This window comes from Balaenoptera borealis (assembly GCF_965194805.1).
Source record: "Balaenoptera borealis genome assembly, contig: HAP1_SCAFFOLD_172, whole genome shotgun sequence".
NCBI lineage: Eukaryota > Metazoa > Chordata > Mammalia > Artiodactyla > Balaenopteridae > Balaenoptera > Balaenoptera borealis.
Genome location: NW_028123941.1, coordinates 112869 through 126498, shown reverse-complemented (window position 1 = coordinate 126498; position 13630 = coordinate 112869). Strand labels below are relative to the sequence as shown.

General features: G+C 50.6%; 2 protein-coding genes and 1 pseudogene across 5 annotated transcripts in view; 2 read left to right on the top strand and 1 right to left on the bottom strand.

Moving 5' to 3' along the window:
* The window catches only part of LOC309621273 (UBX domain-containing protein 4 pseudogene), a 176061-nt pseudogene that overhangs the window by 134075 nt on the left and 28356 nt on the right, over positions 1–13630 (bottom strand). The window lies entirely within an intron of this gene.
* On the top strand, positions 5369–10466 carry LOC309621276 (myosin-13-like). Of its 2 annotated transcripts, none has more exons than XM_082408846.1 (5): positions 5369–6156; positions 7013–7107; positions 7281–7405; positions 8184–8492; positions 8573–9581. In XM_082408846.1, the coding sequence occupies exons 3-5, from the start codon at positions 7301–7303 to the stop codon at positions 8834–8836; spliced, it is 678 nt and encodes a 225-aa protein (XP_082264972.1). In that variant the 5' UTR covers positions 5369–6156; positions 7013–7107; positions 7281–7300; the 3' UTR covers positions 8837–9581. The 2 variants fall into 2 exon arrangements, with proteins under 2 accessions (XP_082264972.1, XP_082264971.1); XM_082408845.1 differs by lacking the exon at positions 5369–6156 and adding an exon at positions 10383–10466 and having other exon boundaries at positions 8573–8865.
* Positions 10433–13266, top strand: LOC309621275 (myosin-8-like; the record flags this gene model as incomplete). 2 transcript variants are annotated; one of them, XM_082408843.1, is made up of 5 exons in its annotated part: positions 10433–10588; positions 10818–10991; positions 11176–11280; positions 11841–11936; positions 12941–13266. In XM_082408843.1, 5 exons carry the CDS (start codon positions 10433–10435, stop codon positions 13088–13090), a joined length of 681 nt encoding a protein of 226 aa, XP_082264969.1. In that variant the 3' UTR covers positions 13091–13266. The 2 variants fall into 2 exon arrangements, with proteins under 2 accessions (XP_082264969.1, XP_082264970.1); XM_082408844.1 differs by lacking the exon at positions 11841–11936.

Below are 13630 nucleotides of genomic sequence, written 5' to 3'. Positions count from 1 at the left end.
CCCCCATCTCTCTCCCCATTACAGGTGAGTGACAGCCCCCAGCTCTCTCCCCATCACAGGTGACTGACAGCCCCCATCTCTCTTCCCATTACAGGTGAGTAACAACCCCCAGCGCTCTCCCCGTCACAGGTATGTGACAGCCCCAAGCTGTCTCCGCCTCACAGGTGCGTGACATCACCCAACTCTCTCCCCATCACAGGTATATGACAGGCCCCAGCTGTCTCCACATCACAGGTTTATGACAGCCCCCAGCTGTCTCCCCATTATAGGTGACAGCCCCCAGCTGTCTCCACATAACAGTTATGTGACAACCCCAAGCTCTCTCCCCATCACAGGTGTGTGACAGCCCCCAGCTCTCTCCCTATCACAGGTGAGTGACCGTCCCCAGCTGTCTCCATACCACAGTTGTGTGACAGTCCCAGCTCTCTCCCCATCACAGGTATGTGACAGCCCCCATCTCTCTCCCCAGATTGAGAGCCCCCATCTCTCCTCCCTTCACAGGTGAGTAACAGCCCCCAGCTCTCTCTCCATCACAGGTATGTGACAGCCCCCAGCTGTCTCAGCATCACAGGTGAGTTACTGCCCCCAGCTGTCTCAGCATCATAGGTATGTGACAGTCCCCATCTTTCTCCCCATCACAGGTGTGTCACAGCCCCCATCTCCCTCCCCTTCACAGGTGGGTGACAGCCCGCAGCTCTCTCCGCATCACTGGTATGAAACAGCAACCAGCTCTCTCCATATCACAGATATGTGACAGCCCCCAGCTCTCTCCCCATCACAGGTGAGAGACAGCCCCCTACTCTCTCCCCATCACAGATATATGATAGGCCCCAGCTGTCTCCACATCACAGGTATGTGACAGCCCCCAGCTCTCTCCCCATTATAGGTATGTGACAGCCCCCAGCAGTCTCCACGTCACAGGTATGTGACAACACCAAGCTCTCTCCCCATCACAGGTGTGTGACCGTCCCCAGGTGTCTCCATATCACAAGTGCGTGACAATGCCCAGCCCTCTCCCCTTCACAGGTGGGTGACAGACCCCAGCTCTCTCCCCATCACAGGTGTTTGACAGTCCCCATCTCTCTCCCCAACACAGGTGTGTGAAAGTACCCAACTCTCTGCCCAACACAGGTATTTAACAGTCCCCATCTCTCTCCCCATCACAGGTATGTGACAGCCCCCAGCTGTCTCCGAATCACAGGTGAGTGACAGCCCCCAGCTCTCTCCGAATCACAGGTGCGTTACAGCCCCCAGCTCTCTCCCCGTCACAGGTATGTGCCAGCCCACAGCTCTCTCCCCATCACAGGTGATAGACAGCCCCTATGTCTGTTCCCATCATAGGTGAGTAACAGCCCCCAGCTCTCTCCCCAACACAGGTATGTGACAGCCCCCAGCTCTCTCCATATCATAGGTGTTCGACAGTCCCCATCTCTCTCCCCATCCAGGTGAGTGACAGCCCCCAGCTCTCTCCCCATGATAGGTATGTGACAACCCACAGCTCGCTCTGCCTCACAGGTGCGTGACAGCCCCCAACCCTCTCCCCATCACAGGTGTGTGCCTTCCCCAGCTCTCTCCATATCACAGGTCCGTGACAACGCCCAACTCTCTCCCCTTCACAGGTGGGTGACAGTCCCCAGCTCTCTCCCCATCACAGGTATCTGACAGCCCCCAGCTGTCTCCGCAGCACAGGAGCCTGACAGCCCCCAACCCTCTCCCCATCACAGGTATGTGACAACCCCTAGCTTTCTCCCCATAACAGGTATGTGACAGCCCCCACCTATCTCCACGTCACAGGTATGTGACATCCCCCAGGTCTCTCCCCATCACAGGTGTTTGACAATCCCATCTCCTTCCCCATCACAGGTGTGTGACAGCCCCCAGCGCTCTCCCCATTACAGGTGAGTAACAGCCCCCAGGTCTCTCCCTGTCACAGGTGATTTTAAGCCCCCAGCTCTCTCCCCGTCACAGGTATGTGTCAGCCCACAACTGTCTCCACTTCACAGGTATCTGAAAGACACCAGCTGTCTCCACATCACAGGTATGTGACAGCCCCCAGGTCTCTCCCCATCACAGGTGTTTGACAGTCGCCATCTCTTTCCCCATAACAGGTGTGTGACAGCTCCCAGCTCTCTCCCCATTACAGGTGAGTGACAGCCCCCAGCTCTCTCCCCATCACAGGTGTGTTACAGCCCCAAGGTCTCTCCCCATGACAGGGGAGTGACAGCCCCCAACTCTCTCCCCATCATAGGTATGTGACAGACGCCATCTGTCTCTGCATCACAGGTGCCTGACAGCCCCCAACTCTCTTTGCATCACAGGTATGTTACAGCCCACAGCTGTCTCCACATCACAGGTATGAAACTGCCACCAGCTCTCTCCGCATCACAGGTATGTGACAGCCCCCAGCTCTCTCCCCATCATAGGTGTTTGACAGTCCCCAGCTCTCTCCCCATCACAGGTGAGTGACAGCCCCCAGCTCTCTCCCCATCAGAGGTATTTGACAGCCCCCAGCTGTCACCACATCACAGGTAAGTGAGAGCCCCAGTATCTCTCCACATCACTTTTTATGTGACAGCACCCAGCTCTCTCCCCATCACAGGTGTTTGACAGTCCCCATCTATCTCCCCATCACACGTATGTGACAGCTCCCAGCTCTCTCCCCATTATAGGTTAGTGACAGCCCCAAGCTCTATCCCCATCACAGGTGTGTGACAGCCTCCAGCTCTCTCCCTATCACAGGTGAGTGACCGTCCCCAGCTGTCTCCATACCACAGGTGTGTGATCGCCACCAGCTCTCTTGCCATCACAGGTGAGTGACAGCCCCCAGCACTCTCCCCATCATAGGTGTTTGACAGTCCCCAACTCTCTCCCCATCACAGGTGCGTGACAGCCCCCAGCTCTTTCCCCATCACAGGTGAGTGAGAGCCCCCAACTCTCCCCATGATAGGTATGTGACAACCCACAGCTGTCTCCACTTCACAGATATGTGACAGCCCCCAGCTGTCTCCACATCACAGGTATGTGACAATCCCAAGCTCTCTCCCCATCACAAGTGTGTGACCGTCCCCAGTTGTCTCCATATCACAGGTGTGTGACAACGCCCAGCTCTCTCCCCATCACAGGTGAGTGACAGCCCCCATCTCTCTCCCCATTACAGGTGAGTGACAGCCCCCAGCTCTCTCCACAACACAGGTGAGTGACAGCCCCCAGCTCTCTCCCCATCACACGTATGTGACAGCCCCCAGCTGTCTCCCCATCACATGTATGTGACAGCCCGCAGCTGTCTCCGCATCACAGGTGCCTGACAGCCCCCAAATTTCTCCGCATCACAGGTGCCTGACAGCCCCCAACTTTCTCCGCATCACATGTATGTGTCTGCGCCCTGCTGTCACCACATCACAGGTATGTGAAAGACACCAACTGTCTCCGCATCACAGGTATGTGACAGCCCCCAGGTCTCTCCCCATCACTGGTGTTTGACAGTCCCCATCTCTCTCCCCATCACAGGTGTGAGATAGCCACCAGCTCTCTCCCCATCACAGGTGAGAGACAGCCCCCAGCACTCTCCCCATCACAGGTATGTGACAGGCACCAGCTGTCTCCGCATCACAGGTGCCTGACAGCCCCCAACTGTCTCCCCATCACAGGTATGTGACAGCCTCCAGCTTTCTCCACATCACAGGTATGTGACAGCCCCAGCACTCTCCCCATCACAGGTGTTTGACAGTTCCCAAATCTCTGCCCATCACAGGTGTGTGACAGCCCCAGCTCTGTCCCCATCACAGGTGTTTAACAGTCCCCATCTCTCTCACCATCACAGGTGTGTGACAACCCCCAGCTGTCTCCGCATCACAGGTGCGTGACAGCCCCCAACTCTCTCCCCATCACAGGTATATGACAGGCCCCAGCTGTCTCCACATCACAGGTATGTGACTGCCCCCAGCTGTCTCCCCATTATAGGTGACAGCCCCCAGCTATCTTCACATAACAGTTATGTGACAACCCCAAGCTGTCTTCCCATCACAGCTGTGTGACCTTCCCCATCTGTCTCCATATCACAGGTGCGTGACAACGCCCAGCTCTCTTCCCTTCACAGGTGGGTGACAGCACCCAGCTCTCTCCCCATCCCAGGTGAGTGAGATCCCCCATCTCTCTCCCCATTACAGGTGAGTGACAGCCCCCAGCTCTCTCCCCATCACAGGTGAGTGGCAGCCTCCAGCTCTCTCCCCATCACAGGTATGTGACAATCCCCAGCTGTCTCAGCGACACAGGTATGTGACAGTCCACATCTCTCTCCCCATCACAGGTGAGTGACAGCCCCCAGCTCTCTCCCCATCACAGGTATCTTACAGCCCCCAGCTGTCTCCGCATCACAGGAGCCTGACAGCCCCCAACTCTCTCCCCATCACAGTTATGTGACAGCCACCGGCTTTCTCCGCATCACAGGTGAGTGACAGCCCCCAGCTGTCTCAGCATCATAGGTATGTGACAGTCCCCATCTTTCTCCCCATCACAGGTGTGTCACAGCCCCCATCTCCCTCCCCTTCACAGGTGGGTGACAGCCCGCAGCTCTCTCCCCATCACAGGTGAGTGACAGCCCCCATCTCTCTTCCCATTACAGGTGAGTGACAGCCCCCAGCTCTCTCCACAACACAGGTGAGTGACAGCCCCCAGCTCTCTCCCCATCACAGGTATGTGACAGCCCCCAATGTCTCCACATCACAGTTATGTGACAACCACTAGCTGTCTACGCATCACAGGTATGTGTGAGCCCCAGCTCTCTCCCCATCACAGGTGTTTGAAAGTCCCCATCTCTCTCCCCAACACAGGTGTGTGATCGCCCCCAGCTCTCTTGCCATCACAGGTGAGTGACAGCCCCCAGCACTCTCCCCATCATCGGTGTTTGACAGTCCCCAACTCTCTCCCCATCACAGGTGCGTGACAGTCCCCAGCTCTTTCCCCATCACAGGTGAGTGAGAGCCCCCAACTCTCCCCATGATAGGTATGTGACAACCCACAGCTGTCTCCACTTCACAGATATGTGACAGCCCCCAGCTGTCTCCATATTATATGTATGTGACAGCCCCCAGCTGTCTCCACATCACAGGTATGTGACAATCCCAAGCTCTCTCCCCATCACAAGTGTGTGACCGTCCCCAGTTGTCTCCATATCACAGGTGTGTGACAACGCCCAGCTCTCTCCCCATCACAGGTGAGTGACAGCCCCCATCTCTCTCCCCATTACAGGTGAGTGACAGCCCCCAGCTCTCTCCACAACACAGGTGAGTGACAGCCCCCAGCTCTCTCCCCATCACAGGTGAGTGAAAGCCCCCAGCTCTCTCCCCATCAGAGGTATTTGACAGCCCCCAGCTGTCACCACATCACAGTTGCCTGACAGCCCCCAGCTCTCTCCCCATCACAGGTATGTGACAGCCCCCATCTCTCTACCCATCACAGGTATGTGACAACCACTAGCTCTCTTCCCATCACAGGTGTTTGACAGTCCCCACCTCTCTCACCATCAGAGGTGTGTGACAGCCCCCTGCTCTCTCCCCATCACAGGTGAGTGACAGCCCCCAGCTGTCTCCCATCACAGGTGTGCAACTGCCCCCAGCTCTCTCCCTATCACAAATGAGTGACAGCCCCCTGCTTTCTCCCCATCACAGGTATGTGACAGCCCCCAGCTGTCTCTTCGTCACAGGTGCCTGACAGCCCCCACCTTTCTCACCATCACAGGTATGTGTCAGCCCCCAACTGTCTCCACTTCACAGGTATCTGAAAGACACCAGCTGTCTCCGCATCACAGGTATGTGACAGCCCCCAGGTCTCTCCCCATCACAGCTGTGTGACAGCCCCCAGCTCTCTCCCCATCACAGGTATGTGACAGCCCCCAGGTCTCTCCGCATCACAGGTGCCTGACAGCCCCCAACTCTCTCCCCATCATAGGTATGTGACAGCCCCCAGCTGTCTCCCCATCAAAGGTATGTGACAGGCCCCATCTGTCTCCGCGTCACAGGTCCCTGACAGCCCCCAACTCTCTCCCCATCACAGGTATGTGACAGCCCCCAGCTGTCTCCACATCACAGGTATGTGACAGCCCCCATCTGTCTCCCCATTATAGGTATGTAACAGCCCCCAGCTGTCTCCCCATCACAGGTGTGTGACCGTCCCCAGCTGTCACCATATCACAGGTATGTGACAGCCCCCAGCCCTCTCCCCTTCTCCTTTGGGTGACAGCCCTCAGCTCTCTACCCATCACTGGTACGTGACAACCCCAAGCTGTCTCCACATCACAGGTGCGTGACAGCCCCCAGCTCTCTCCCCATCACAGGTAGGTGGCAGCCCCCATCTCTCTCCCCATCACAGGTGAGTCACAGCCCCCACCTCTCTCCCCATCACCGGTGAGTCACAGCCCCCAGCTGTCTCCCCATCACAGGTATGTGACAGCCCCCAGCTCTCTCTGCACCACAGGTGCCTGACAGCCCCCAACTCTCTCCCCATCACAGGTATGTGACAGCCCCCAGCCGTCTCCACTTCACAGGTATGTGACTGCCCCCAACTGTCTCCCCATCACAGCTATGTGACAGCCCCCAGCTGTCTTCCCATCACAGGGGTGTGACAGCCCCCAGCTCTCTCCCTATCACAGGTGTGTGACAGCCCCCCTTCTCTTCTGGCCACCACTCCCCCATTTGGCCATAGCCTCCTCCTTCCCGATGCCCCACAAATCCTCACATCTATTCACTTTACCCTGGGACCCAAACTTCCCCAATGTAAGGCATAGTCACAGCCAAGCCTTGTTCTCGAGAACAGAGGCTTCGCTGGGCTGCTAAGCTCCGTGCTCTTCTACAGAACATATCTTCCATGGATTCTGTCTCTACATGGCTTTGTGTCCTTGATCCTGTCACTAGATCCCTTAGGATCTCAGACCGCTGTCCTACAAAACTAGACCAGACCCAATGGCCTCTAAAGCCCCTTCTATTTCTGAGACCATGATTCTGTGTTTTCTCCACAGTAGTCTCCCCCGGTCCTCTCTGTGACCCTTTTGTGTACCGTGTGAAGGTTCAGGGTCATACAGGTGTTCTGTTGTTCCTCCCTCTGCATCTTCAGGTGAGGCCACACACCTGTGTCTTGTCGACACCTCCCCCGAAAGGTTTCCCTGTCTTTGTCCTCTCCTATATGAAGGTCATGAATGAATCACCAATCCCCAAATTCCCTGGCAAATTTCGGTGCTATCAGACAGAGCCTGTGAAAACAGCCTAAATCAAGCCTGTGCTTTGCAGAAGAGATTTCCGACTTAACCATGCAGATTGCGGAAATGAGCAAGAATCTTCAGGAATTGGAGAAGACCAGGAAGCAAGTGCAGCAAGAAAAGTCAGACCTCCAGGCTGCCCTGGAAGAGGTGGAGGCACGTGTCTGGGATGTGAAGGAGGGCGGGGCGCTGAGGAAGGGGACTAGACCACCCCCAGGGGCCCTTCCTGCAGGAGGCACTGGGGCTCCAATGGGAAGAATCCAGCCCCACCCCCGCCCTGGGGGGGGACCAGCTGCTCTCTGCTGCCTCGCCTCATGAGTGTTCTCTAGTCCATCGTATTTCTCCTATTGAATAAATAAACTTGTTCATTATGTCCTCAACGTCTTCCTCTCAGAAAGCAAGAACTCAATCACCAAACATCCTGAGAGCCAGCTCAGAATCCCTTAGTTTTAACAGAGAGTTATACAAGGTCATCTTTGGCTGCTGGGAATTCTGTGTGGTCCAAAGAGTGCAGGATCCTGATGCAATCACCAGCTGTGGCCAGTGAGGGGCGGATGCTTAAGAGGGTCTAGGGAAATTTGCACTATGCAGGATAACAGGAGAGCAATTCCTCTGTCTTTCTCTGTCTTTTTTGAGCAGAGGTTGGCTCCTGACTTATGGTCACTATTTAAAAAGACACAGTAATCAAAATTTTTACTAATTGAAAACGATGCTCTGTCCTTCTCAAGACATAAGATTGTTAACAACAAAGCTTCAGTTCTAGTTTCATTACTAGTAACAATTTGGGAGCAAACTGTTTGACCTTTTTGAGTACTGTTCTATTTATTTGTAAAATGAGCCTAATAATACCCTTTTTATCCTAATGGGGATGAAAAACCTCATTCAAGAAGGTGGCTGCCCCCGGCAATCCCAATCACTCCTTTACTTTTATCAGGGTTCCTTGAAGCATGAAGAGGGCAAGATTTTGCGTGTCCAGCTAGAGTTGAACCAGCTGAAATCTGAGCTTGACCGCAAGATCACTGAGAAGGAAGAAGAAATCAAGCAGCTGAAAAGAAACAGCCAGCGGGCAGCAAAGGCCATGCAAAGCGTGCTGGATGCTGAGATCTGGAGCCGGAATGTTGCTCTGAGGCTGAAGAAGAAGATGGAGAGAGACCTCAGTGAGATGGAGATTCAGCTGGGCCACTCCAACCGCCAGGTGGCAGAGACCCAGAAATACCTGTGCTCAGTCCAGAGCCAGCTCAAGGTGAGTGCACGGCCCCTGGAGGACCTGGCGGGACCTCAGCCTGCCCTGGGCTCCGATCTCACCCCTGGTTTCTCATGAAGGACTCCCAGCTGCATCTGGATGACGCCCTGAGGAGCAGCGAGGACCTCAAGGAGCAGCTGGCCCTCGTGGAGCACAGGAATGGCCTCTTGCTGGAGGAGCCGGAGGAGAGGAAGGTGGCCCTGGCGCGGACGGAGCGCACCCGCAAGCTGGCGGAGCACGAGCTGCTGGAGGCCAGCGACCGCGTACAGCTCCTTCACTCCCACGTGTGTCCGTCCTCACTCCACTCTGGGTCCACCCTGGAGGCAGGCAGGACCCAGGCTTGATGGAGAGGAGTTCCCACCGCTCCTTCCAGGCTAGTGGTCAAGACAAACTTTCATTAGGCCTAGTTCTTGGAATAACTTAGTCTCTAGATGGACAGATTGCTGAGCTTTCTTTTATCTGAAGATAAAAGATCATGGGGAAATCAGAGCAAGGCATGACAAATTATTGCATAAAAGGGCTGGAAAAGGCTTCACAGAGGCAGTAACATTTAAGCTGCAAGCTTAGAAAATTAGGATTGTCTTTTGAAATAATTACTTTTAGGAAAGTTCAAGAATTCCTTGTTTCATTTCTTATTTTTTTGGACCACACCACATGGCATACGGGATCTTAGTTCCCCAACCAGAGATCGAACCCGCGCCCTGCGCGGTGGAAACACAAAGCCCTAATCACTGGACTGCCAGGGAATTCCCCCAAAATTGCTTGCTTTAAAAACTATTTTTTGAATTAGCCAAAAAACTAGAAAAATACCAACCATATTGTTAGCATTTTGGGATCTATTCTAGGCTCTTGTTTCTATACATAAATATGATATTTTTTGTAAACGTGATCAATCCTTTTGCAACTTTTTTTCATTTAACAACGTGTTGTGAACATATTTCTATATTTTAAAATAGTTTTCTATGATACAGTTTTTTAATGGCAGAAAAGCAGTCCATTGTAGTTGTGTATTATGGCACATTTATTTAATCAGTCTTCTACGGTTGGATATTTTTAGACTGTTCCCAATAAAAATGTTTATGATTAGAAGATTGTATGACTAACTTCTTCATAACTAAATTTTCACATATATCCATGATTACTATTTCCTTAATATTCCTAAAAGTAAGTAAATTCCTGGAAGTATATATTCTTGTTCAAACAGCAAAGACATTTATGATATGTTGTAAATTGGTCTTTCACAAAGTTGTCTCAATTTTTACTCCCATGGGGAAAATAAGTGAGAGTGCTTAGCTATTATTTTTTTTTAATCTTCACCGATTTTATGGTTGAAAATGCCTCATTTTAAAAATTCTTATTTCTTTGATTACTAATGAGGTGGAACATTTTGTCGTATTTGTTGGCTATTTGTATTTCTTCTGGTGTGTCTTAGCTATTTGTACTTTTGCCCTTTTTTCTTAATGATTTGTCTTTTTTACATATTAAGGAAGGAACTATTTTTTCAGTAATGCACATTGCAAATGTTTCCTCGTTTGTCATCATCCTAACAACTCTGTACAATGTTTTGATCATGAGAATTATTTTTCATTTCACATAGTTATGTCAACCATTTCCTTGTTCCAGCACCTTTAACTAAATAATTTATCCTTCCTCAAATATTTGAATGTCCACATTTATCATTTACTCAATTCTTTTATGTACAATTCTCGGGCCTGTTTTGGGATATCTGTCTATCAAAAAGGAAAGTCTTTTTAATTTTTTTTCACCTGTGTGAAAAATAAGAAATGGAACGTTCTCGAGCTTGACTTCTTTCCCCACCCAACCCTCTCCCTTCCAATCGTTGTAAGTGTCCAAATGTAGCCCAAACCTCTTATCTAATTTTTCTTGTAGAACACGTGCCTGATAAATACCAAGAAAAAACTGGAAGCTGACATAGCCCAATGCCAGGCAGAGGTGGAGAAGTCTATCCAGGAGTCCAAAAATGCAGAGGAGAAGGCCAAGAAGGATGTCACGGATGTGCGCTCCATTCTTTCTTATCAGAGATGCTGTCTGGAGATAAGAAAGGGGCTTCTACGCCGCCCCTTTGGGACCTGCAAGTAGGTTTCCTCTCCTCACCCCTGCATTCAGTCAGTGGTGGCTTCCCGGAGAGACGGAAGGAGACGGAGCCTCAGCAGAGGCAAAGTGGGAGGGGAACCATGCAGCATCAGCGGTGGCTGCGGCAAGGAGGAAAGCATCAGCGTGCCTAGTACCAGCCTCACAGCACCCTCCGTGTGCCCGCATAGGAGGGGTGGGTGGCCCACTGCTGCCTCTTGTGAACTTAACCAGGCGGCCATGATGGCCGAGGAGCTGACAGAGAAGGAGCAGGACACCAGCGCCCACCTGGAGCGGATGAAGAAGAACCTGGAGCAGACGGTGAAGGACCTGCAGCACCGCCTGGACGAGGCTGAGCAGCTGGCCCTGAAGGGTGGCAAGAAGCACATCCAGAAGCTGGAGGCCAGGGTGGGTCTCTCAATCTCTCTGAATCCGGAAAGTGAAAACGGCACTCCCCGATCCTTCTCTCTTCTTGTATATTGACTCCCATCCTTATCCTGTGGCTGGGGACAGCCACCCAATATCGTCAGTAGGTCCTGAGGTAATTAACATCCCCCAAGACTGACTATATAAGTATCTTTCTTGATTGTAGGTACGTGAGCTTGAAGGAGAGGTTGAAAGTGAGCAGAAACGTAATACTGAGGCTGTTAAAGGTTTGCGGAAACACGAGAGAAGAGTAAAGGAACTCACCTACCAGGTAAGGGGAAGAGCTTTCTAGAATATCCAGACTTCCTGCACAAAGGGAAATTGAAAACCTGGTGACTATGTGGTACTCACAAATAGCTACATGTTAACTCGATATACATAAGGGGCAAATGACACAATCACCTATCACAGACCCTTTCCTAAGCTAGGAAAATCAGGAAGGCCTTTAGAAAATCGTGTAAGTGAGGAAAGAATACAGGTTTCAAAGACAGATAAACTGGTATTAGTCCTAGTTTGGCCTCTTACTTTTTAAACTCGGATAGGTTACCTAACACTCTCAACCTTAATTCATCACCTGTAAAATAGAATAAAAACATCTACTCACCAGAGTAGGGAGGTAAGGATTAGAGACGTGTATAACTCTCCAATATAGTGCCTGCACACAGTGGACATTTAACAAGAGTGGCTACTGTTAATACTATGAAGGAAGCCTCAGAGTTGACCACATTTACCCCAGGCCCACCTGCCATCATATCAAAGTGATTTACTTCACCACCTGTAGTGGGTTGATTTTGTTGGATTCAATGCAGAACATTTTTTTCAAACTTCCAGACTGAGGAAGACCGCAAGAATGTTCTCAGGCTGCAAGACCTGGTAGATAAATTACAGGCAAAGGTGAAATCATACAAGAGACAAGCTGAGGAGGCTGTAAGTATCTTTAAGCCCTTGAGGGAAGAAGAAAACGTCTTTGGGGGTAGAAAGTATATTAAGAGAATGTGTTAATGAGAAAGAAAGAGACCAAGTAAGAATATGTCATTCTTATTTTAAGAGAGATGATATAAATATGAATTTACCCCCAAATCCTAGTTATAGGATAAGACCTCAAGACGAGATATTTTTATTATTAAGCAATTTGTAGGGGTTGGGGAAAAAAAAGAAAATTCCAAATAACCCACCTTACTTGATAGCTGCAAAGAATATCCAGCAGAAAATCTAACACCATGATAAATATTCCTCTCCCTCTAGAAATGCACAAAATCAATTGTTCCCAAAAGCCAAACAGAAATCTTTTACCCCAGCTGACTCCTTCCCTCACTACCACTGTCATCAGCAGGGACTTATCCCTGCACATTCGCTGTAGCAAATTAGGATGTGTTGGAAGATTCTCCAGCTTCACTTTTCCTGGTTGTTCCCCACTCTTCCAGACACAATGTAGTGGGTAAGAGGTAAGAAAAGGGAACACGAAAGGGAGAGGCACGAATGGTAGTAAGTGCAACCAACAAAGGGCATACTTCTTCCTATCCCCATCCCCCCACCCGCAGCGTCTCTGTATACCAGAGTCAAAATATATGGCAAAAACACTTCAACTGGGATTTTCCCAAAATTAGAATTTGACCTTACATTTACTGTCTAACCTCTGTGAGCGAGCGCACATGGGTCTCTTCCTCCTTTCCACTCAGTCCATACATCGTAAATAGACTTCACGTATACAAAGGTTTGACATAATGAGCTCATCTCTTCCATTTCAAAACTATTTCTTCTTTCATTCTTTAGAGTAAAAAATGTAACTGAAGTTACAAGTTCTGTCTGGATTTGAAATCAGATATGACAAACAAACCGTAAGAAGGAAATATCTGAGTTGAGGAAATAATCCTGTTTGTGACAAGTGCAAGGAGAACCACAAAGTCTAACTCTCACAACTTTATTCTTAGGAGGAACAATCCAATGCTAATCTTGCCAAATTCCGCAAGCTCCAGCACGAGCTGGAGGAGGCCGAGGAACGGGCTGACATTGCCGAGTCCCAGGTCAACAAGCTGCGGGTGAAGAGCCGGGAGATTCACACACAAGTCAGTGCAGAGTGAACACATCTGCCTGATGCTGCCAAGGGGCTGAAGAAATGCACAAAATGTGCTATTTTGGGTCACTTGCTTTGTGATGTTTTTCTCTTCATGTTGAATAAATAAAAACTACAGTGAACTGATAAACTGAACCAGACTCATTTACTTCCAAAATTACTTACTCTCAAACACAGTTCTCACCTAGCTATTCTAACATTATATATGGCTTTGTGGAACATTCAATATCTGTACCTCCCTCACCACCCCGCATCCCCTTTCCCATCTCCAGCTCCACCACACACACACACAATTATCTTTTACTGGACTTAATTTTATTAAGTCTCTCTAGACTGTTACAACTGACTAAGGAAACCACTCACTGAGGTTACGCCTTCAGACAGGACACACTCATGCACCCACTCCACGGGTGGTTACTGAGCATCTACTATGCGCCGGGCCCTGCTCTCAGTACTATGGGAATAGCAGTGAACAAAGCATAGTTCCCTCCCTCTGGGAACTTATATTCTGCAAGGAAAGAAAGGCAGTCAACAAATAAGAAGCTGT